The 23635-nt window shown below is 37.9% G+C and overlaps 4 protein-coding genes and 4 long non-coding RNA genes across 8 annotated transcripts; 3 read left to right on the forward strand and 5 right to left on the reverse strand.

Annotated features, from left to right (window-relative positions):
• Positions 1 to 1803: 1803 nt before the first annotated feature.
• LOC124328374 lies at positions 1804 to 2369 on the reverse strand. The gene is made up of 2 exons (XR_006916272.1): positions 2304 to 2369; positions 1804 to 2184 (listed from the first exon to the last, which is right to left on the reverse strand). It is a non-coding gene; the product is annotated as an uncharacterized LOC124328374 (long non-coding RNA).
• A 9041-nt stretch (positions 2370 to 11410) lies between these two features.
• LOC124328673 (piggyBac transposable element-derived protein 3-like) lies at positions 11411 to 12756 on the reverse strand. The gene is made up of 2 exons (XM_046787470.1): positions 12136 to 12756; positions 11411 to 12031 (listed from the first exon to the last, which is right to left on the reverse strand). Exons 1-2 carry the CDS (start codon positions 12754 to 12756, stop codon positions 11411 to 11413), a joined length of 1242 nt encoding a protein of 413 aa, XP_046643426.1.
• Positions 12757 to 13341: 585 nt separating this feature from the next.
• On the forward strand, positions 13342 to 14095 carry LOC124328375. Its single transcript, XR_006916273.1, has 3 exons — positions 13342 to 13390; positions 13891 to 13978; positions 14049 to 14095. It is a non-coding gene; the product is annotated as an uncharacterized LOC124328375 (long non-coding RNA).
• Positions 14096 to 14351: 256 nt separating this feature from the next.
• Positions 14352 to 15076, forward strand: LOC124328372. The gene is made up of 4 exons (XR_006916270.1): positions 14352 to 14409; positions 14483 to 14566; positions 14627 to 14719; positions 14797 to 15076. It is a non-coding gene; the product is annotated as an uncharacterized LOC124328372 (long non-coding RNA).
• A 104-nt stretch (positions 15077 to 15180) lies between these two features.
• On the forward strand, positions 15181 to 15869 carry LOC124328371. The gene is made up of 3 exons (XM_046787130.1): positions 15181 to 15441; positions 15516 to 15696; positions 15765 to 15869. The coding sequence occupies exons 1-3, from the start codon at positions 15268 to 15270 to the stop codon at positions 15806 to 15808; spliced, it is 399 nt and encodes a 132-aa protein (XP_046643086.1). The 5' UTR covers positions 15181 to 15267; the 3' UTR covers positions 15809 to 15869.
• Positions 15870 to 19600: 3731 nt separating this feature from the next.
• Positions 19601 to 20166, reverse strand: LOC124328370. The gene is made up of 2 exons (XM_046787129.1): positions 20108 to 20166; positions 19601 to 20053 (listed from the first exon to the last, which is right to left on the reverse strand). Exons 1-2 carry the CDS (start codon positions 20163 to 20165, stop codon positions 19620 to 19622), a joined length of 492 nt encoding a protein of 163 aa, XP_046643085.1. The 5' UTR covers position 20166; the 3' UTR covers positions 19601 to 19619.
• Positions 20167 to 20173: 7 nt separating this feature from the next.
• On the reverse strand, positions 20174 to 20535 carry LOC124328373. The gene is made up of 3 exons (XR_006916271.1): positions 20507 to 20535; positions 20328 to 20441; positions 20174 to 20263 (listed from the first exon to the last, which is right to left on the reverse strand). It is a non-coding gene; the product is annotated as an uncharacterized LOC124328373 (long non-coding RNA).
• Positions 20536 to 20914: 379 nt separating this feature from the next.
• On the reverse strand, positions 20915 to 23362 carry LOC124328674. Its single transcript, XM_046787471.1, has 10 exons — positions 23211 to 23362; positions 23044 to 23154; positions 22887 to 22970; positions 22410 to 22826; positions 22236 to 22343; positions 21934 to 22169; positions 21681 to 21862; positions 21523 to 21616; positions 21381 to 21460; positions 20915 to 20960 (listed from the first exon to the last, which is right to left on the reverse strand). Exons 1-10 carry the CDS (start codon positions 23287 to 23289, stop codon positions 20915 to 20917), a joined length of 1437 nt encoding a protein of 478 aa, XP_046643427.1. The 5' UTR covers positions 23290 to 23362.
• Positions 23363 to 23635: the final 273 nt, after the last annotated feature.

The raw sequence follows: 23635 nt of genomic DNA on the forward strand, positions 1-23635 counted from the left end.
TCTAGAAAGACTAGAGGACGACGAACAATGGTTTAGAGCTAATTCAAGAGTTTTTCTGAGTACGGTGACAAGGAATCCGTTGAAGGAGCTGGGCCAAGCAAACCAGTAAAAAAAAATCACAAACGTCAAGTCAAAGAACAATTTCCGACTAGTGCCAGTACACGTATTAGAGGCGAGCCCCCAGGACCACAAGAGAACGAAAATATTTAAGTCAATAAAGATACACTCATTAGAGAAGAAACCACTGCGCCACTAGATAACGGACTTATTGAAGTAAATGTTACGGGTGAAATAAAGGTTCGATAAATCAAGTGATCGGAGTGTGTGGGGAAAAAACTAAAGTAAACAAAAAACTAAGAATAAATTGAGGCCAGTTACCCCCGATCATTTCAGTGAAACGAACCATTTGAGAACTATCAAGTTTTAGGAAACATTAACACCCCTTTCGAAAATGAAAGAAGAAGAAAAAGGTTTTGTTAAAAGAAGCCAGCAACATCCTATCAGAGCCATTTTTACAAGATGTATCGTTTTCTAAGAAATGATGGGGCCACAAAAGAAGAAGTGGCTCATGAATCCATAACTACACCAGGGCCAATAAAAGAAGACATTTCCGACACCATAGTTGAACCAGAAGAATCAATTTTAGCAAATGATTGTCCAGTAAAATTGACAAAAGTTACTATAACAGTCAGAAGCTTTTACATAATCAACAGGAATAGACCATATCGCTGTTAGCCCAAGTACCCCCTTTTTACGGAATGGGTCAACAGAATTTGACGATTGGATTCAACATTTTAAAACGTTAATTGACACATGCTTGCACATGTACAATTACGCATGCTTCAAATATAGACAAATCGAACATTTTTCACGTGACTGCCCGGAAACGCAGAATACCCAGAATGGAATATAAATACCAAAATACAATATATATAGTACAAATATATATAGTAATTAAAATATATATACAGTACCCACCAAACTATTAGGTACACCCCCCTTTTTTCAGTGCATTCTTATGGTACTACGTGTCTTAGAAAAAGTGCAAATACTACCCGAACGGCTTGGGCTAGATTTTTTTTCTTTTTTTCCTGAGTAGATCTAATGACGATCTACATTTTTTACGCACACAAAATTGTTGTAGGATTAACCCCCATGGCGCTACGGTATCGTTCACTTTATTAGGTACACCCGTTTTCCCCCCATATGCGCCGTGTTAAATACGGCGTTTTCAAAAATTTACAAAAAATACTAAAAATCAAGCTAAAATCTTTTTCTTTGTGCCAAAAGATGAAGAATTCTTCACTCTTTACGTATATACACACTGATTTACAATAAAATCAACTCAGAGAACCCTTCCCTATACCTCAAAGTTTTCCACTTCAAAATTTGTACTTTTTACTACACACTTGCACTGTCGCCCCCATAGGCATTAGAAATTTCGATAAATTTTGAAGTGTCCATGTAAGTCCATGTATTCCACTCCCCATTTGTCAGCTTAAGTCTACCGCATGACATTTTTGTGTTATTCGTGAGCTTGGCCTCTCGTCTACTTGCCCTACACGGGGCGCTTATCATGCTGGGAAACAAGTGAAACACGAAAGGGAGATGAAACGATTCCTGCCTTTTGGTTATGAGAATGCAAGATCGATTCTAAACAAAACCACTCGGATTCAGCAGCATTTCAAATCTCTTGATCTAGATGTTTTGACTATAAAGAAAACTTGGACCAAAGATGCATTGGATTGAGATTATCAACTTCGACTGGCTTTCACGCTAGGGTACTTTTTCTACACAACGCAAAAGAAAAATGGGTCATGGACGTTCAGGCCCCGGCGTTCAGGCCCCGGCTTTCAGGCCCACTTTTTACGTGGGCCTGAACGTCCAGCTGTTGGGCCTGAACGTCCAAAATTTTAAATATTTATTTATCAGGACAATGGCGCTAGTAAGCCTTGCTATAAGCAAGTATTAATTTTAATTAGTATACTATTTCATATTTGATATTGCTTATGATAACAATAAATTTTGCTGTAACTTAAGCTAAAAAGAGAGTGCGACGATTAACGAAGCGCGAAGGGATCTCCTGATTCACCATACCGAATCAGATTCATGTCATTCATTTGAATTTAATGTTTACTTTACTTTTGCTTTTTTAAAGTTTTAATTGATATTTCCTACGGGAACCTCGCAAACCGGAACGGGATGCCAGCATATATAAATTTTAAAAGAACGATTTGCCCCCATAAAACAAGTACGCTACCACCACCACTGTGTATAGTTGCTGTAAATACTGAAGCGGGAACTTTAAAAGTTTAAATCAACAAGCAGTTTTTTAATATATAAATCTATGGCTTATATTTAAATATTTGGCTGATAGCACCTTAGATAGAGAGAATAGATCCCCGATTAAATTTCACAGCGCCTCTAGCGGTACACCCAGCCATAGAGAGGGCACCGGCACCCCCCCCCATCATTCGCTATATTACTATTATTATTCTGGACGTTCAGGCCCAATCTGGACGTTCAGGCCCAGGGCCTGAAAGCCGGGGCCTGAACGCCGGGGCCTGAACGTCCTACATCCAGAAAAATGTAATGGAGGAGGAGTTAACATAATTCATACGAACACGATTGGTGTTGCTGAGACTGAGGCTGCCAGTGAGTGTAGAAGCTTTTCGTCGTTTGAGTTCGTTGGTTCTCTACTATGTGTCCACTCTATCTGCATCGACCTTTTAGTCATCTATCACCCTCCGCTAAATAGCATTTCGCTGTTTCTGGAGGAGTTTAATTCACTTCGGCAGCGGTTAGCCTCCTCAACAACGAAAACTATAATTGTCGGCGATTTTAATATCCACTTAGATAACAAAAAGAGTAGCAATGTTCCCGATGAATTAAGTTCACTAATCGAGTCGGTTGGATGGATTTAACATGCAGAGGGCCCAACACACACTGATGGACACACGCTGGACCTAGTAATCTTTCCCGTACGAAACTTTTAGCTTATAATTTTAGCTGTTAGCTAATAACCGCTAATAACAGCTCACGTGGTGCTAGGCTAAAAAATCAAACCTTTTATCATGCTGCAAATACCTCGAAATTTGTCACCTCAAAATAATTCCCCTTTTTTTTAGCAGATATCAGCTTTTATTTTCCAAGCTAGGTAGTTTTCTTATCTTGCTTGAAAAAAATAAACCTTAAAACCAGCTAGAATTTTCCCCCCTAAATATATTTCCTAACTGTAGGCTAATTCCAGTATGGAAGTTTTAATCTAGGGTTTCACTTCACTTTTTTTTAGCAGATTTCAGCTTTTATTTTCTGAGCTAGGGCGTTTTCTGATCTTGCTTGAAATAATTAACCTTAAAATAAGCTAGAAATTTTCCCTCCTAATATATTTCCTAACTTTTATAGCTAATTCTAGTATTAAATTTTTAATCTAGGGTTTCGCTTAATGTGATCGGAATAAATCGTGATATAAAAAAATAAAAGGTTAAAAAAGCGACATGTGGGGTGGTCCTAGACACAAAATAAATGCATACAGATTTTTTTTATGTACAACCTAAAAAAAAGCATAGTATAATGCTATATGTGTATGGGCAATAGCTGAAATTTTGAAAATATTTGTTTACATTAAAAATGGTTTAGATTTATGCATGCTTTTCATTAGTTTTTTAATTAGAAGTCTATGTGAAGAATTATAGACACAATTATAGTACCATCAAATAATTATATCGAAAATATCTATCAAAAGATTTCAGATTTCAGATTAGGACAACCAGCGACAATAGGTAAATTAGTTCAGCAAAGAATTCTATGGTAGTAAGTAGATGGGTGACCCTGTTAACAATGGGAATGCGAGCAAAATTCTCTTTTTATCAATTAAAAAATCAAAATTTCCAGCTTCCTTCAATCTAAGAAATCTAGCTAGAAAATCAAAGCTAAAACTACTCTAAAATTCCCAATGTGGAATTTAAAATTTTTGAACTGAAAATTCCTAGCTATATACCCCTAACTTCGTAGCTATTTCTAGTATAGAACTAGCTAAAAGTTTCGTACGGGCTCGCGTGGCTGAAAATCTTCTTGTTAGATGTATTGTTGCGGTGCTTTTCAGTAACCATTTGGCCATTAACATTTTCGTTCGAGTTCACCGCCAAGTACGACCGAGAAAAAAAGATATCTTTCAGATCCGTCAAGAAGATCGACATAAAGGCTTTGAGATTGGACCTTATCTATCTACCGCTCATCGCCAATCCGGCAGCCGAAGTTGATGGTCTAATTGACCAGAACAACGTCGGCTTAGCCAGCTTGCTCGACAAACATGCGTCACTAAGAAATAGAGATATAACGATTCGTCCTGAAAACTTCTAGCGCACTGGGGAAATTGTAATGACCAGAAGGAATAACCGAATGGTAGAGAGGAGGGCGAAAAGTAAACGGCTTGAGATCGATAAGCAACTTCTTCGGTACTGGCGCGATCGTCTGGTGCAGCTTTGTGACGAGGCCAAGGTAACGAAATTGATTGCCATTATTAGCGAATGTGGTTCAGACCAGAAGGCACTGTTTTGGGCTGTTGGCTTGGACTGCTAGTAAAGGCAGAGAAGTATCCTCAGGAACACGATTTGCTCAAGGAGCTTACGGAGGACTTCATAACTTTCTTCAGCAGGATGCCGGCTGATCTGAGAGCAGATCTTGACATGCGTGATACCGGAGGGAATCACCTGAACGACCTGTTGTCACCAGGTTTTGTTGATGAAGATTTTCTTTTTTATAGATGTTATTAATATCGTTAAACCGTGCTTTTTTTACCCTATTCCGACAGCCTTGCTGAAATGTGTTATCGATATTCTTGCCATACCTATCGCCTCCCTTTAAAATCTGTCTCTACTGTTATGTTCCCATTCAAGCTGAAATTGGGTCTTATAAAACACTTGCTGAAGAAACCGCCTCTCTGTCCCAACCAAAAAGCTAATTTCTGTCCAGTTAAAAATGTATATTTTCCTTCCAATTTTTTAAGCGGCCTGCTTTCCAGAGCCTTGTTCATCTGTGAATAATCTGTTCGGCCCTGTCCAATCCGCTTATCGTGGCCAGCATTCAACAGAAACGGCTCTACTACAAGTCTACAATGACCTTGACTTCGGCGCTGCATTTGATGCGATTGATAATGGCATCCTAATACGGTGCCTTGAGTCATGATTCGGGATTAGAGGGAAGGCGTTGGAGTGGATGGAGTCTTACGTCACTGGTCACCAACAAGCAGTACTAATAGATGGCTATGTTTCTCCCCATGTCCATCTGGGCTATCGTGTTGCCCAAGGTTCTGTATTTGGCCCAATTGTATTCAAACTCTACAGAAGTTCACTAAATAACCTAATCTGTGCATTTGGTATTAACTGCCATTTCTTCTCTGACGACATCCAACTCTACAAAATCTTCCAGTTTTTGCGTCGTCTAGTACTTCACGGTGGTTCCCAGCAAGAAAACTTATGTCTTCTTTCGAGCTGCATTTCAGCCATTCAAGCCTGGACCGTAGAGAACAAGTTGTTTCTGAACGTTTCGAAAACTAATTCACTAACTGTGTGTCTGCGGAGAAAGCTGAAGTTCTGGCATCGATGATTGACTTAGGGGAGAAGGTGATCATCTCATTAGCACCAGTTAGAAATCTTGGGTTCACATTCGATGATAACCTCAAGATGGATAAACATGTGAGTGACCTCTTCCGTCGTGGTTTTTTTTACATGCGTCGCATCGCTCTTCTCCGCAATTATTTTGACCATGACGCCATTGCCCGCCTTATCTAGGCATTTGTCCTATCTCTCCTCGACAACGGCAACTCTTTTCTCGTTGGCCTCACTGAAAAGAAACTCAATAGACTGCAGTCAGTAAAAAATGTAGCTGTTTGACTCATCAATCGATCGTCGGGAACGGAGCACATCAAACCGCAACTGAAGCACTTCACTGGCTACCAGTCCGCTCCCGCATTGATTTCAAAATCGCTAAATTACCTTACCGCATTGTGCACGGCCTGGCTCCCTCCTCTCTGGCTGATCTGGTCAGTCTTCATGAACCGAAGGTCTGAGACCGACATGCTCTAGCTTGTCGTCGCACCTGCAAGAAAGGAGTGATGGGGTGAACGCGCTTTCTCCTGTTGTGCACCTAGAATTTGAAACGCCCTCCCCTATCTCTTCACTCTCACTCAACTCTTTCTTCCTTTCGAGCCCAACTCAATACTTTTATGTTCAAAATTGTTTTTCCCTAGATACTGAATCATCCACAAATAGTGAGCTTAAGAGCGCCTTTGACTTTGCAATGAAAAAGGCGCCTTACAAATATATATGTTTCTTATTATTATTATTTATAGGATTAAAAACGAAATCAAATATTATAACTCTGACGCCCCGGTCGATTTATACGATGTAGTGAACAGCACCAAATTGACAACAAAGGGGATTGATAACTTTTGAAAGCTCAGTTTTAGGCGATAATTTTCTGCAGTACTTTATTGAAGTCAATGAAATAAGCGAGGAATGTATCTTAGGTCTTGCCGCTTTATATGAGCAGAAATTAATTATTGATGGAACCAAGAGAAAAATTTGCAGGGTCAAGAAGACAACTTTACCCGACCCTGCGTCAACCATTATGGCAGAAAAAAAGATCAAGATTAAGCCTTTCATTGCCACTTTCATTGATTCAGAAGGGAATGGGGCACAGCTTCCTCCTAATCTTACGTTTTACGTTAGTGACGGGACTCAACAGCGGATCACGTTTAGATCCTTTTGTCAGTAATGGAGATGAAGGAGAAGTTTTTTTTTCAATAGCCATAAAAAACGAGACTCATAAACTGAAAACTTGCCTAAATACAAATTGATTGGAACTTAAGACTTTAGCAGAGTTGAAAGAGAAAATATTATTTCTTTTGCCATGGACGAGCAACCTAGCGTTCCACTAGACCTAATTTGCCACAAGTGGAGCTCAAGCACCACGTCCACTAATCCAAAATAGTCTCATCCAAGAAAGAGAAGACGGAGCTGAAGTGGCAACGTATCGCTTTGGCTGACGATTCCGTCTTTGACGAAAGCAATGTCTGGGCAAGCCTTTCTGGCACTGTACCCCCAAATAAGGAGGAATGAGAACAATCTTCTGAGTTATTTAACACCTCTTTCCAAGCTCTTTTTTTAAAAATTGGTTGTCGGTATTTTAAACCATTATTTTTTAGATCACCAAAACAAATAATTTAAAAAAATAATAATTTTTTGTTGGTTCATTAGATTCTTCTGGTGGATGATAAACTGGCTGAGCGAGTTTTAATTAAAGGACAAAAAGCAGTAGTCAGTAACCAGATTCAAAGGAGGATAGTATAAGAGAAAAAAAAAAGAGTTCAGATAAGAGGAAGTGTGCGAGAGTTTTTCCAAGTTTCCAAAAATATGAATTTAGCGCTGGCCAGGAATAAACTTTTATCAGCCGGCACGAGACCGATGCGAGGATTCGATTAAATGCTTGAACGAAATATAATTTATTGATTTTAAAATTCAGAATTTATAATTTTTTCCAGCCTAACGCCTAACCGCGTTTTGGCCACCGTTGTCCCGACAAGAATGTCCTTCAAGGTGGACATGGTCTCTAAACAGGTACAATTTTTCGACTTGAGCCGTCTAGGGGGACAAAATATTTGTCCCGGCAGCTGCACGCAACCACCACTTGTTCAAATTTTGGTCCCGACAGACAGCTGGAGTCTTTTTTTTCTATATTTTTTACGAGAAACTTTTGCCCGTTGCTGTGCCTCTTGTGTCCTGTCAGGTGGGTTTGACTCTCATTCAGCTGGAAGAATGAAGGGCACCCCGCCTGACGTTGAGGTCTTTACCATCGACCGGAGGGTTTTCCAGTCGACGGTTTCTTATGAAAAGGAATAGGATAATGAATTAGATATGTCGGTCAGATCCTTAGTCTGTCATAATTCCGTCAAGTACCTGCGCTCTCGAGTAAAAATGACCAGGGACATGCAAACAAAACATCAATTTATTTTTGGAATCAAACCCAATCAATCGCCAAATAGATCATAACGGTCTTCAAAATAATAACCGTCGCGTGAATCGTCGGAAACAGCGGATGAAGAAGAACACACATTGTTGGTAGGCTCATGGACACTTGGCCGTCTGATTCCTCCGAAGCGGAATAGACAGCTTCCATGTCTTCCAGTGGAGCAAACTCAACTTGAAAGTATATCTAATCATGATACTGGACAAAGCAATTTCTCTTCTTCCCGAGACATAAAAACACATTACATTGTTTGCATTTTCAAAAAGGTCTTGATTGCAATTTGTTCTGTTTCGTTGCCCGGCACAACTCGCACCTCTCTCTCTCCTCCCCGAAGATGGGTAGATTTAGGCCCACTCAGCTGAAAAGGATGTCGTCCCTCACGCTCAGGCGACGTTTCCGCCACTTTTCGACTGGTTTAGCGGAACGGTGAATGCTTGGCATCATTCACCCGGCTCGACCAGCTTGGTTCTTGTTTTCATTGATGGCATGGGTCAAAATACCCATCGTGACGTTCCGTTTGAACTCGAGAAGCGTCATCGGAACTTCGAAAATTGCCAGACATATATCCTCGACCTAAGTCAAGAAAAAAGTGGAAATTATAGCATGTATAAAAATCTAATTTCCACATGTGCGAACTCACCATATCGTTGAAGCATATCCAGCTATTGACCAGATATGTCTCCAAGAGAGAGAGTATAAGAAACGGTGCCAATAATTTTTGGTTTTATGGTATCTCTAGTAGTAGAAACGCAGCTAGTTCACCGTGTCAAAACCGCCCATGTTATTGACATAATCGTCAATAGCTTTTGGACAAGACTTCGTTCAGAACAAACCATTAAGCTGCTTCCTCAAGACCTTGACAATATTTGATCCGTGATAGTTGGAAGCTACCCGAAACGCCTTGGTGTCTCTCCAAACGAATATTCCCTTTCGACATAATCCGGGCTCACCACCGAACTTGGCTGAGAATTTGTCCGGCCGAAGGTTCGACTCGTTCTTCGTTATTATGGGCTGGTTAACCCGACTCGGAAGAATCGTTCCAATAGCGTTAACGCCGTTCTCTTGGAGCTTGTCCAAAATGGCAATGCTCGTAAAGCACCGGTAAAAGGCCACTACGAAACCTTGATCTGCCTTGGGCGGATATGCGTTATAACGTGATCTTCCTTGCCTTCCCCAAGTCTAGTTACATGGTATCAAACTGTTAGGTATAACCTTTTAAGAAACAGCGGTTCCAAATTTTAAAGCCTAACTTGACCGGTTTGATTTTCATCGTCTGCCTCAGCACGGAGTTGCCCTTAAACGAAACCACGATGTCGTTATGCTCTGACTCCTAGGAGGCTTTCTACAATCGTCAAAACGACGATTGAGTATGTCGACCAGAGGATGGATCCTTCGAATAGGATCCGGTGCTCTGTCGTCTGGTCCGGGTCGTAGGAATTAGGGTCAACGTGATCCCATGAACTAGCGCAAGCTATGTGTTTTTAGATGAATTTGAATTGCTCGAGAGTAATGGCCTGTTGAATTATTCCGAGCCCGAGACCAGTATCTGGATGCTGCTCCCAGAACATCGAAAGCTGGGGCAGACGGGGATAACCGATCAAAAGATGCCGAAGAAGGCTACAACTTCGTGGTCTGTGACAAATCCCCCAGCAGGAGAGGCTGGGCCAATGCACCTGCCTTCAGGCTTGCCATATACTTTTCTAGACGGTGGCCTTTTCCCTTTATTCCAGAATTCGGCGATATAGTCATTCGTTGCCTACCGAAGAAGGTTCAAAGTGGACTCACCTCCAAACATCGACTTGAAAACTCCGAGGGGATTAGAAATTGGAGTGAATTGATCCAACATGAGGTCTGGTTCTTCTAGGGGTGCAAACTGAATTGCCCTTTCATAGAGCTGAGAACTCGGTACACCATCATGAAACCGCGAACGAATCCCAACGTCGTCCCAGACTTTGCATTACTTCAAATTTTGGTTTACGGCTTTATGGTGGGCGACGTTTTGGCATCGGCCCTCTTTTGCATGTTAAGCTTGGTCGAATCCAAATTAACCCTTTTTGCAAACCGGAATGGATTCGCTTTGAGCATGCGAGGACCACGACACCTCAAAGTCGCGTTCGTGAGACCGACATTTTTCCCTTCGAAGTACCGTGTCACTTCGCCATCGGGATCTTTCGTTTCAGAAGAAGACCCTACTCTAGTTAGTTTTCGGGTCTTACTTCTTGTTCGTTTTTGTTGTGAAACGCCACTCTTGGCGGAAAGGAGGTTTGCCACGTAGGAATTAACTACTAACGCCGAACAGGACACATCCAGTTCTTCGTTTTCACCCATTCCAAAAAGCTCACCGTAGAAGTTTTCCGTCGATCTTACCAAGAAATTTTACGCTTTATTATCGTATTTTTCGCTTCTTCGATCTATCCAACCACCGCTTTAAATTCATTTCTTTCGGCTTTCTTTCCATTAAATCGACTATCAATGGATGGCAAGCAGCTTTACCACGCTGGAAAAAACGAAATAGAACCGGACAATTCCCGTTCTATTTCCGCTGATTCGAAAGGGAATTCCCTGTAGAACGCGAAAAATAAAAACTTATTAGATCCGACAGTTAAGGAAATGTTGACTGCGCTGCTCCTTTTGGTGAGCTCCGGAAGCTCTGCCTTACTTCGCGGCAAAAATGGCAGATATATCTGCCATTACTGATATATCTGATATATCTGCAGATATATCTGCCTACACGCTCCCTTAACCCTTTTTCGACGCCAAAGTTATTTTGGCCGTGCTTGACTGAAATTTAAAGTACAGATTGCTGAGAACGTCTCAAACCACTAAATTAAAAAGAAATAAAAAATTCCTTTGTTTACTATACTTTTTTTTGCTTTTTTGTATTTTGTCCCGTCAGGGAAGTCCCGACCGGCACTTCAGTCACCGAAAAACGGGAAAATTTCAAAGCGACTGCCGTCCACCGGGAGGAAAAAAATGTCCCTACGGTTACACACAGCAGCCACTTAAAAAAAATTTGTCCCGTCAGACGGCTCGCACTAAACGTCTTAGAGTCGAAGGCGAAAGATGAAAACAAAAATGATCTGACACTTCGGAAATTCTTCGTCTTTTCTCTTTCTCATTTTTCTCGGCCAAAAACGGAATCAAAATGAATCCATTTGAAACGGCGGAAGGAAAGGAGCGGAAGGAATAAACTACTGAACCGGACACTTCTGGTTCATTTTCGCTTATTCCAAACAGCTACATCCAACATCCGCTTCGAATCCATTTCTTTCGACCGTTCCTATTTCAGTTGATATCAATCCAGGCTTTTGCCCGTGCTGGTGACCGCTCATTCAGATCCCCAAACTCAGTAAAAAAACAAATTGATACAACATAAAACAGTTTATTCAAGCCATTCGTCTTCATCTAAAAGGACACCATCATTTACACCATTGTCTAGCACGTCAAAATCAGAATCTTCAGAGGAATCAGATGAAGGATAAATTCCCAAAGGATCCGTTTCGACAGTTTGGACTGCGATCTCTTCTTCAGGATCGACAGCAATTACCGTTTCAGCAGCAGCCTTTGTTGGATCAAGTATCCGATCATCGTGAAATTCCAAGAAGCAGTTTCTTTTCTTGGACAGACAAAGAAAAATTTTGCACATACTGCACTGAGAGAATGGTCGAGATTCCTTCGTATGACCATTGGGTCTTCTCTCGGTCGTGGCTTGGCACCATTCGCATCGTCCTCTATTCTCAACGAAAATAGGATGATGGATTCCTACCTGACTGTAGCGTATTTCATCTGGCACGCTCAGTCTATCTTTCCTTCTTTTGGCACCGGGCTCTGCCGAAAGTGGAATCTCTTTCATTAATCTTGCTTCTGGAGCATCTCCTTTGCGGGCTATCTCAGAATTCAGCCCGTAAAGTAAAAGAGAAGTAGTCACGCTTCGCTTGAATTCCAAAAGACTGAGATATCTTTTGTCCTTCAGGAAGGTTTTTCCTTTCTTGTTTATCATCGTCTGGAAAGAAATTGAACAGAAAATTATTGAAGCTTGGCACTCTGTCAAAAAAATTTCTGAACTTTCCACCAAATCGCAGTAAGTTATCCAGCTATTCACCATACATGTTTCCATGAGGGAGTGAAAGAGGCGGTGCCACAATTTTTTGATTTGCGGTCTCTCTCGTAGTAGGAACGCAGCTGGTTCGCCGTGTCTACACCGCCCATGTTATCGATGTAATCGCCTATAGCTTTTGGACAAGACTTTGTTCTGAACGAACCATCGCGCTGCCTCCTTTGCACCCTGACAGCCTCTGAGCCGTTGAAGTTGGAAGCGACCCGAAACGGCTTAGTGTCCTTCCAGATGAAAACACCCTTTCTTCCCGTTCCTGGTTCATCGCCAAACTTGGCCACAAATTCGTCCTGAGGAAGGTTCGATTCGTTGACCGTAAAAATGGGTTGCCCCACTCTGGTTTTAAGAATCGTTCCAACCGCATTGATCCCCCTTTTGTCGAGTTCGTCCAGGAGGGCGATGCTCGTGAAGAAGCGATCAAAGGCTACTACATGTCCGTTCTTTGCCAAGGGCTCGCAAAGATCAAGAACTACTCCTTCCACCATCGTAAAATTGGATTCCTTGAGCGTTTCACCAATTCGAGCTCCATGATAGATCTCAAAATTATAGGTGTAGCCTCTACTACAGCATCGACTCCAGATTTTGAAGCCGCTTTTGATGGGTTTTCCCTTCATCGTTTGCCGAAGCATGGATCGACCTTTAAATTTCACCATGGATTCGTCTATACTTTGCCACCTGGGAGGCCGGCGACACTCATTAAATTGCTTATTGAGTACGTCCACCAACGATCGGATCTTCAACGATGGGATCCTTTCGCACCTTCAACTGTTTATCCTTGTCTAATTCACCATGATCAGCGCAAGCCAAGTGTTTTGAAATGAATTTAAAACGCTCACGTGTCATTGCTTGATGAACGATTCCAAGACCGTAACCAGTATCCGGCTGGCTTTCCAATACATCGACAGCTCCGGCAAACGATGATACCCATCAAGATCTGTATTCCGAGGAATGCAACAAGTTCATATCTGTCGACTAAACCTCCAGGAAGCATTTCGCTAGACTGCCTCCCTTCTGGTCTGCCTCCAAATCTCCTAGATGGTGGATTGCCCTTTTCAACGTAATTCCAGGAGTCTCGGATCCGTTTATTTGTCTTTTCTAGCAAAAGATCAAACGTTTGGAATCCGCCAAGCATAGACCACAAGATGTGCAGAGGAGTATCACCCGGAACTTAGAATATACGGGGCCCACAGGTTCCAACACGGAACTGGTGAGCTAGCTCAAACGCTCGTCCTCAAAATGCGCTCTCAGGTTAGTAGGGAAAAACGAGTGCTGCCGCGGTGGCCAATTTGTCGTTCCAGATTTGTTGATTTCGGCGGCCATTTTGTTTTTTCTTAAATAGGCCCGTATATTTTTACTTTATTTTCTTATTAATTATCAATATTTGAGCTTTTTTATGGTGTTTTTCGTGCTTAGCTTTTAAATTAACCCTATGTTTATCTATTTCCAGTCATTTTGTCTTAATATTGTTACCAGATTTCTTTCTCTCTCTTGCCTAGGAACTGTCAAAATGGTTAATTCGTTATTTTAAGATATATTTATCATATTAAGTAACTCAGTTTATTACAGGTGAGATTTCCTTCAGTAATCTGCTTTTTTCCCATCAAAATACCCCCATTTGTTTGTAAAATATCAATTATGGGGTATGGCTTGGTCAGTTCGCTAAGTTGTTCCTTGCATTTTACATTCTGTCTATAGGTAGTTTGCAGCCATTCAATTTTATTAACCATTATCTATTATTATTTATCCAGGGACCCTTTTTCTGAAGAAATTACCAGTATTATTGGTTATCAGTTGGATTTTCTTCATCGTGAACTATGAAGGCTAGAATGAGAACATGTAAGTTGTTTTTCTTTTATTGGAATAGCTTCCATTGTATTTCAATTAATTTAAATGTGTTCTTTGATAGGTTCCTGTGTTAAGCAACCTCATACAGATTCAGATTCAGTTTTATATGCTTAGTTTAGTTAAAATTTTCCTTCGCTCTGAAGCATAGGGTAAAATGGAGTTTTGTTAATTTGAACTTAAATTTGAATTGTTTTAAGTGGATCTCAATTAATTATTATGTTTTGTTTCATATTTTATTTGTAAACAGTCTAAATTTTGCTAATTCAATTTATTTGAAAATACAATTTAATTTTTTAAATTTGGATACTGTTTAGTACTTTTTGCAGACGCATCTTTCTATACTTGTTTACATTTTTCAGTTCGGCTGTCCCCACTGTCAACTGTAATATGCTGCGTTTTTTAGAGAGATTTTGAGAGAGATGGTAACCTTGATTGTTTTATTCTTTGTGTATCTTATTCCAAAACTACTTTATTATTCTACTTTGATTGTTTTAGAAAGTTGTTATCGGTGGCCAGATATCCATGATCAACCAGCTGATTCATTTGATTTTGAACCAGATTTAAACCAAACTGTACCCCGTAAGAGCAGTTTTTAAATGTTTGTAGTATTATCATATTAATTTCTTTTCGTGTCCCTAGAATTCCTGCAAAGTGCTCCTGAAAGTTTTTCTCTCTTAGAACAAAAGACTGGACTAATTTCTGTGGCTAAAAGTAAGAATCGTAAAAGAAATGGTAAATCTAATATGTTTCCTATCTTCTTCTAAATCATTTTTGGTCTACTTTTATATTTTTCAGAATGTTTTTCTCAGTTTTCAGAGACTTGTGGTCAAGCTGTGGATTTGTTTCATGTTTCACACGATGCTTGGTTCACAATGGCAAGAATCAAGTTGAAATGTTTGAAGGCTTTATGGAAAAAAAGAATTGGTTATGAATTTATTATACTTTAATTTGATATTTTAAACTAAATGTGACAAAATTGTAAGTTAAATATCTTCAAAACTGTTTTAGGAAAAGTTGTTTGAAATAGTTCTTTTAATTGAATGAAATAAGTTGAAGAAAAATATTACAGTTTATTATCCATTTCTGAAATGTCGTTAGTTTTTATGTTACATACAATACTAGTTTCGGTTAACATTTGTAGTTTATTGATATCGTATCGATAATCGATTGTTTATTGTACAGACGAAGTTAAAGCCAGTGTCACAATTTTGCTTTCCTCGTGGACAAATTTGTTCTTTAAAAAATTCCTTTCTTTAAATTGAGTGTTTTTATAACAAAATATGGATGAAAATGAAGATGATATGTCAGAAAGTAATGAAGATTCAAATGTGGGAAGTAATGAAAAACCCATGCACTTATGCTTGGGTGCCTTTACTGATAGACAGATACCTACCATCAGAGGCCCTTTTTCTGCAGCTTCAACCCAAAGGAAAATAAAAAAGATGCGGGATTTGGTAAGTTTTGACTTTAATAACAAGCGTTTTACACCGTTACGTTCTCTGATCATTAAAATTATGAATTTCTTTAGGCTGAAGAACTCAGCATTCATGCGAAAGTTCAAACCATCTTATGCTATGTAGCACCGAACAAAAAAATTCCAACCAGATTTTTAGAATCTTTTGGAGAACATGCTGATGGGTTCTTGTATTCCACAAAGCTGGGAGAAAAAGTTTACTCGACATTAGATACAGCTACTAAAACATGGATTGGTAAATTGAACCTTTCAAGACTTAAATTAAAACTCGTTTAACCACATATTTTTTTTTTCTTTATGTAGGACCTTATTCTGGGAAAAAACCTGAAAAGAAACATGTTACTTAGAAAACCATGGATTCAGTCATTGATGAAAATGACAAAAATACAGCAGAAATTGCAAGAAATGAAGTTGCAATTGCTGTAAAAAAGGCAGCTACAGTGAAAAGGCTGAAATTGCTGGAAGAACAGTAAGAATTTATTCAATGAAAAACTATTGCTTTCATTATATTATTATCTTTCTACAGGAGGAAAAAGAAGAATGAGAAGTTAGCATCTGTGAAACCCAAAAAGCCGGTGAACAAAAAATCAAATCCAATTCAAGGTCCAGTTACTTGTTCTCCCCCTCCAAATTTGATTGCGAAAAGCTCTGCATGTTTACCATCAGCACCAAATAATGTCACATCATCCCAGTCTTACACCCCACAGAAAATTTGTTCGTCCAATCTTTCAGTCAGTTTAGTGAAGGACCGAATCAATGAAGATCCCATTCACGGACAAGATTCAATTTGTGAAACGCCTATTACTAAAATCACAACTTCCGAAGAAATGTCCCTTGTCTCCATAGTAACTGACGATGAAAATTTGGCAAACGATAACCCACTATCTTTGTTAGAAAACCCTCTAGACATATTTGAATTTTCTGAGGATGAAGCAATGGCACTTGACTCTCTAAGTCAACCGAAAATTGTTTCCCCAGTGAGATCTACGAATTCCCTCGTGCCTTCTTTAAAGGCAAATACGCACTCAAATATCAACTGTGATATTTCTACCAAATTTTCATTTCCTGCTAAGAGTTTACTCAAGTCAGTTGAGAAAACGAAGGATTCGCCTAGCGAGACACGTCGTATCAAACAGAAACCAACTTGCCAATCAGAAAGTTCGGAAGGTATTAATGGAGGTTTACCTTTAGAGAAATCTAGATCTAAAAATAAAGCATTTTCTGCTGTTGCCGCTGCTAGAAAGCGCAAATACCCTGAAAATGGGGAAAATACCAATCAATCTCTTACTACCAGCTGTGCCATACTCTCTCATTGTACATCAGAAAAAGAAACGGAAACTGTTCAAAGTGCACCTGTAAAGAAAAAAATTAAACATACCAGTTGTTCCATACTTTCATACTTATGTACACCAGAAAAAGGAAGGAAAACATCTGTTAATGCACCTTTAAAGAAAAACCAACTGCCCAGAGATGACAGCTGCTCTCCTCCATCAAGTACACAGAAAAAGTGAATATTTGTGTCGGATGAATATTGTCGTCATTGCGCAACGTGTTTTTTAAATTAATGTATTGTAATCTTGAAACGAAATAAAATCTTTGTGTCATTTATGGATTCATGTTTACTGTTTTCCTAATTATACTGCATATGTAAAGTACAGTATCATTTATTTTGAAAATTAGTCAAAATTAGTTAACCTGATTGAAGTTTTTTAAAGTAAAAAACAAAGAACTGATTAAGTTTGATTTGAGCAGCACATACACTGTTTTGAATCCATATTCCGATACCGCGTGAAAAGTTGACTTTAAGTGCAATAATGTTATGTTATTAGCGTTAGCCTACATAGAATTATATGCGTGATCGTGATAAAATTGTTTTGTAAGAATTAAAGTGCACGCATATAAAATATACTGTTTTAGAGATCATTATTGAATTTAGTGTAAAAAGTTGAGTACGTAGTGTAAATCTCATCATTTTTATAGGTAGCCTGCGAGAGTTATTCGTTTTCGACCAATTTTTTGGTAGAACCAAAACGAAGCAACTCGCTTACATGATCTAGGCGACCTTTTTTGCGAAAAATTTTTTGACGCAAACGACAAATTCCAGAAAAAAATTATGAAATTAGCACCTTATACTCGAAATTCAACGCTGAATCCAAATTTGAAGTAAAATACCGTCCATTTTCTATGCATCTACCTGTAATACGCCAGGCGATTTTTAACGCTGACGCTTATGCTATACGCTTCCACGCAAAATAGTGAAAATACTCCCTCTATTCAGCATGATTCTAAAAACATTGTAAAAATAATAGGAATTTACATACATGGATAATGTATAAGACTTTCTTCCAAATATGGTGCGCTAGCATTCATTTCATAATAACGTTTCGATGATCTCCACAAAAAAAAAATGTATCTGGCGCTTGAACCTCGTCCCCTTTTCTATAAACAATTTTTTTCAATTGTGACCGAATGTTGTATTCCAACTAGATTATATTTTACGGGAATCAATAATTGTTAAAATTCATGTTCATTTTTACTTAAAAAATTTCATTAGTAAAAGTAAGAAAGCTTTAGTAGCATTAGTTTATGTTTTTACTCCAGCGCATAAGTGAAAATAACGATAAAACGGAAAAGAGAATTGAGTTTCATAATTTCATTCGGTGCGTAGCACTATGACGGAATCGCAGTAGTAAAAAGGCGCTTAAGTATCGTACTATAGTAATTTGTATCACTAGTAAAATTGAAAATGGATACAGTGTATCACTAGTAAAACGTATCTCAAATAATACCGTTCGGTAGAAAATCAAAATTTTCAAAATAATTTATTTATTTCATACCAACAAATGGTCAATAGTAAATTGTTTCATAATTCTTTTTCAAAATTTCGTGTGAAAAGGGAAAGTGATACAGTAGTGTTTTGTAGTATAACGACAACGTCTCGTTAGTAACAGGCATCAACAGTAACACCCCCTATGATCCAGTATGATATTCACGGCTTCGCCGTGATGATCCCGAATGTAAATTTCACGGCTTCGCCGTGGATGATACCGAATTTAATTTCACGGCTTCGCCGTGGATAATAATAAAATTATGTTCACGGCTTCGCCGTGATTGATAATAACTTGACGTTCACGGCTTCGCCGTGGATGATAATAATATGATGTTCACGGCTTCGCCGTGATTGTGATTCGGGAATTACCAATTTTATAACCTAACCTAACCTAACCAAACCTAACCTAACCTAACCTAACCTAACCTAACCTAACCTAACCTAACCTAACCTAACCTAACCTAACCTGATGTTACTTGTGAGCAGAAATACTAGTGAGACAATTTATCAATGCAACGAAGTTCTTATGATACAAGAACCACAAGAACTTCGTTCTTATGAGACATTTTACTTAAAGAACTAGTTATTAATGGGTACTGTTTCGAGTTACTAAACAATCAAATTATTAGTGATATATTTTACTTATGAAACACTTTACTTTCAACACTATATATTTATGAGCAAAAAAAAAAAAGCTGTTATTTATGGCCACCTTTACTAGTGCGATTCCGTCACTGTGAGATGCACCCATTTCATTTGTAATTTTACCGAAACGAAAGCTTCCTATAATGAGAGATATTCAGTTATGTTATTTAATTTTGATACACGATACGATGTGTCCGTAATTTTGAAAAGTGTAATGTGAGATAGTGCTTTACGCACAACATTTGAATTTGTTAATATACCTGTTCGTACATTATGGTTTGATGGTTCCTTCATTTATCTTAACATTATTCATCTTCCGCAATTCACATTTTCTTAGAAATACATTTCATCAACATTAAAAAGTTTGCTTTTATTCTTATAGCAAATAAGCAATATTTTAAATAATGCGCAAAACTTAAAATTTGACAATAAACCTGGTAATATGCTACATTATTATTTCATGGCTTCTACGTTTACTTCTCCTTGCGTGTATTCGTTGATGACCGCAAAAATTTTTCTTGCGTATATTCGTTGATGACCGCAAAAAATGTACTATAAATTCACATTAGAAAGAAGATATCTTATAACCAATTTTTGAATAGGTAGGCTTTAAATTTGTCTTTTCAAACTATTAATAATACTGTGAAAGATTGTTCAATCAAAACACGAATCATCTCAAGTATTTAAAATTCATCGTCGGAAGAACATTCAATTTCATCACATAAATCATCTTTGTCAATACCATCACCATCAGCAATATAATCATCCGTACAATCATCTTCGAAAACCAAATCATCATCATCTAAATTTTCTTCATAAAAGTATTGTTTTAAGGCGAGCGAGTCTGACAATAACATTTCGAGACGTTTCACTTCTTGCATTTTGATGACTATTTCAGATTGTTGAAATACAGAAATATTCATTGGGCAGTTGCTTACAGAGAAAGAGAATTCATCCGTCGAGTTGTAGTTTCTTATTTCATGTTGCATCGACAAAATATCTTCACTGATTGTTGTGATGAATTGTGACATTTCTAGTTTGCATTGAAGAATCTGTTCTGTGTTTCGTTTGTACAGCATCCAACAATCAACTAATTTGAAGTTATCCTTGAACGAAACTAAAATGAAGAAGTTATAGCAACTTATTTTTTATCGCATTTGAATTAAATTACCGTTTTGGTTAGAATCCCACGGAAAAACGCCATCCAAGAAATTTTGCTCGGTCACCATAACGTTATCCAGGTCGTTTATGTCGTTCATTACTGTAACAGCTTTCGCTTTTAATAAAGTTTGCTTTCTTCTAAGTTTAGTTCGCCATTTGCAAGAAACTATAAAAACAAAAAGGGTAATTAGTATACAATTACTTACATTTCACCTTAAGGACCTTATTACCTGCCACACTCGAAATTCTGTCGTGCAAAGTTACGTGTTGGAAGTGAATTCGTTCCAGTTCACTTTTTAACTCCGATAGGTAATCCCACTTTAATTTGACGATCTTCTCTTTCTCTAAATTCAAAGAAGTTTTAGAAATGAAGAAAATAAGCGTTATATACTTCAGACTTTTCAGTTACCTCGTGCAACACGGGCCTCTTCTTCCAACAAAGCTTGAATTACAGGTAATTCAGACAATTTCATTTTTTTCGCTGATAGTAATTTGTTCAGTCTTTCATGATAAAACTGAACTCTATATATAGCCTAAAGATGTTAAGTGTTAATTTACGAATATTAAATCGATAACATTACTAGTTGTTATACAATCAGCATTCGTCTAGTGAGAGTACGAGCCATTCCTTTTTCTTTTCTGCCGTTCCAATAAAACATTGCTCCGGTTAAAAAATCTCGTCTGTCTGATTAATAATTCGAACTGTCATATATAAATAATGAAAACAATAAAAACCACTCCATACTTGCTGCTCCCATTGTTTTTGTTGAATTACTATAGCTTGAAAAAGTAGAAAATACTTGTTCCTGTTCTTCTCCTAAAGTTCCAGCTGATCCATCTCTCCAATGACCAAAATGTAGGATCTGTAACGACAAACGAAATAATTAATATAAAATTATCTTTTTCTAATAAATTTCAATACTTGGCATGGCCAGCTATGCGCTTGGCCGTGTAGCCGAGAGAGGAAAGGGACCATATCAGAAGTAAGATATGAGTAGGCCTCTGATAGCTCTCCCATCTTGATCGCGAATGGCCAGTATTGACACACGACGTCGTTGACAAAAAATTTTGGTCCAAAAAAAACGGTGTTTGCAGATTCATCTTCAGTGTTCTTTTCGGTTTCAGTAATATTTAAATTCTTATGCTGTTTTTGGTTTTTCAGTGAGTGCACTTTAACATGAGATGCAAAGGTATGACGGAAGGTTTCCCCTTCGTGCATGTCAATTGAGCACTGAATTACGCCATGCCCACAGGACGTCATTACGTTGCCGGTTACCTCTAACCCCTTAAATCGTTTCGAAACTTCTCGGGCAGCCTCAAACTGCGAGTTTCCACATTTTTGAGCTCCTATTGTATTTTTCCCCTGAAATCACGTAAATAGAATACAGTATAGAGAAAAAATATAAATATTCTATAGTACCATACTTGCGGTTTATAACTGTTGATTTTTTTGTTTAAGACATCAAAGTCTTCATCCCGCATAATTATGGCATCGCCGTACCATGACCTTTTAACTCGTCTAAAGAGAAAAACGTTTAAAAATATTTTTTATAATGATAACACTATAACCTTTTAATTAATACTCATTGAGGCGTCTTCTTTTGATTAACTTGTGATCGCCATCAGGATGGCACGACAATTGAAATGGAGTGCAAGATCTGCATCGCCGTTTCTCCATTTTACAAATTTTGGTATCAACTAAGTGACTGATATATTCATAAGCCTTCACGGCTTTGTTAAAAAGCGGAGTATTAATTGTACCATTCTAGTATTTCAATATGATAAAAATTTCAAAAAATTATCAATAAAAATACATAGATTTTGATTCAGTCTTACCCTTCCTGCCTTGAGTGATTTGGCAGATAATGTTTCAAGAAATTTTTGTTCGGAGGTACCAGGTGTTAAATACATGAGATGAAACCAAAACTCTGAGAGATCAGAAGAAATAAAAAAATTCGTTCTTTTGGGGTTTCCAGGAAAGTAACCAGACGCAATGTAGTCTTGAATTTCTGCAGGGTAAATTGAATCACAACTTTTACACTGAAATACTGATTCGTACAAATCAAATCTTCCTGTAATGAAAATTATAAATTATTCCTCCACAGATTTATGTAAATTGCAAGTGTTTGGGCGATTACCATCCATAGTGACCACAATAAATGGTTTAGATCCCGCTAGGGAGGAAACAGTTCCAGTCTGATTACAATTTTTGCAGGAATTTCGACTAAAAACAGGAACAGCTATTTCTGATAATGTTTTAAATAATATAATTATTAAAAATAAATGTCATCAATCCATAGAATAAATAATACCTTTCTGAAAAACAACTCCACTTTTGGGATCTATAAATTCATGAGACAACAGATGTTTTGATGTGAAATCAATAAAAAAAACTGTTCTTTGATGAAAAGGACTATTTAAGTGAGGAACTAAATCACATCGGGCACATAAATGCTTTTTACAGTGATAACACTTAATCAGGATTTCGTGTTTCTCAAAGCAGGATTCACATTCTTTTTTCAAACAGGCTTTTGAACAAACAAATGCAGAGAAGACCTCTTGTTCCATTTCTAACCAAGCTTCATCTAAACATTCTTTGTTTCTTTTCACTGCTCTTTTATCCTTCTTCATTTTGTCAAGACGGTCATTAGCTGATTTCATGATTTCACTAGACAGTCCAGTATTTTGCTCTAAGAGAGAAAAACTTTCAAGAGCACTTTGCAGGAATTCTATGGACACGAAAAGAAATTAATATGATAATACTACAAACATTTAAAAACTGCTCTTACGGGGTACAGTTTGGTTGAAATCTGGTTCAAAATCACATGAATCAGCTGGTTGATCATGGATATCTGGCCACCGATAAAAACTTTCTAAAACAATCAAAGTAGAACAATAAAGTAGTTTTGGAATAAGATATACAAAGAATAAAACAATCAAGTTTACCATCTCTCTTTCGCTTATTCCTACTTTGAGCAACAAGTTCAGAACTTTTCTGTTTAGAACCGTCTCCTGAGTTATCCGCACCACTAGCAAATAGTCCGAAAGATTTCATTCCTTAAATAAAGCAAATTTAACATTTGAAATATTTCATTTGTCTATAAAACACAAACCTTTTCTTCGACTGTCATTGTACTTCTTAACTCGAGCCTTTTGTTCTTCGCTTCTTAAATCACAACCTTTACGGTCCATATTTCCAATTAAACGAATTCAATAGCTACTCTAGAATTAAAAAATTAAAACACTATTAAATTACAAACTAAAATAAAACACGCAATATATTACAGTTGACAGTGGGGTTAAAGTCTATTTTAGCCGACCAAAACCTTACTTAATTCTACTTTATTTTTACTTTATTATACTTAATTTTTTCCTTAATTCTCAATTATTACTACACACTCACTTAATTTACACTTTACTTCACTTCACTTCACTTTACTTTACTTCACTTTACTTAAATACGAGAAATTTCACGTACAACCTCTCTGTTCCCTACCGTGTAGCAGACTGAGACTGGCATCCTGTCAATATTATTAAA

The sequence above is a fragment of the Daphnia pulicaria genome, chromosome 3 (assembly GCF_021234035.1).
Source record: "Daphnia pulicaria isolate SC F1-1A chromosome 3, SC_F0-13Bv2, whole genome shotgun sequence".
In the NCBI taxonomy this organism is placed as follows: domain Eukaryota; kingdom Metazoa; phylum Arthropoda; class Branchiopoda; order Diplostraca; family Daphniidae; genus Daphnia; species Daphnia pulicaria.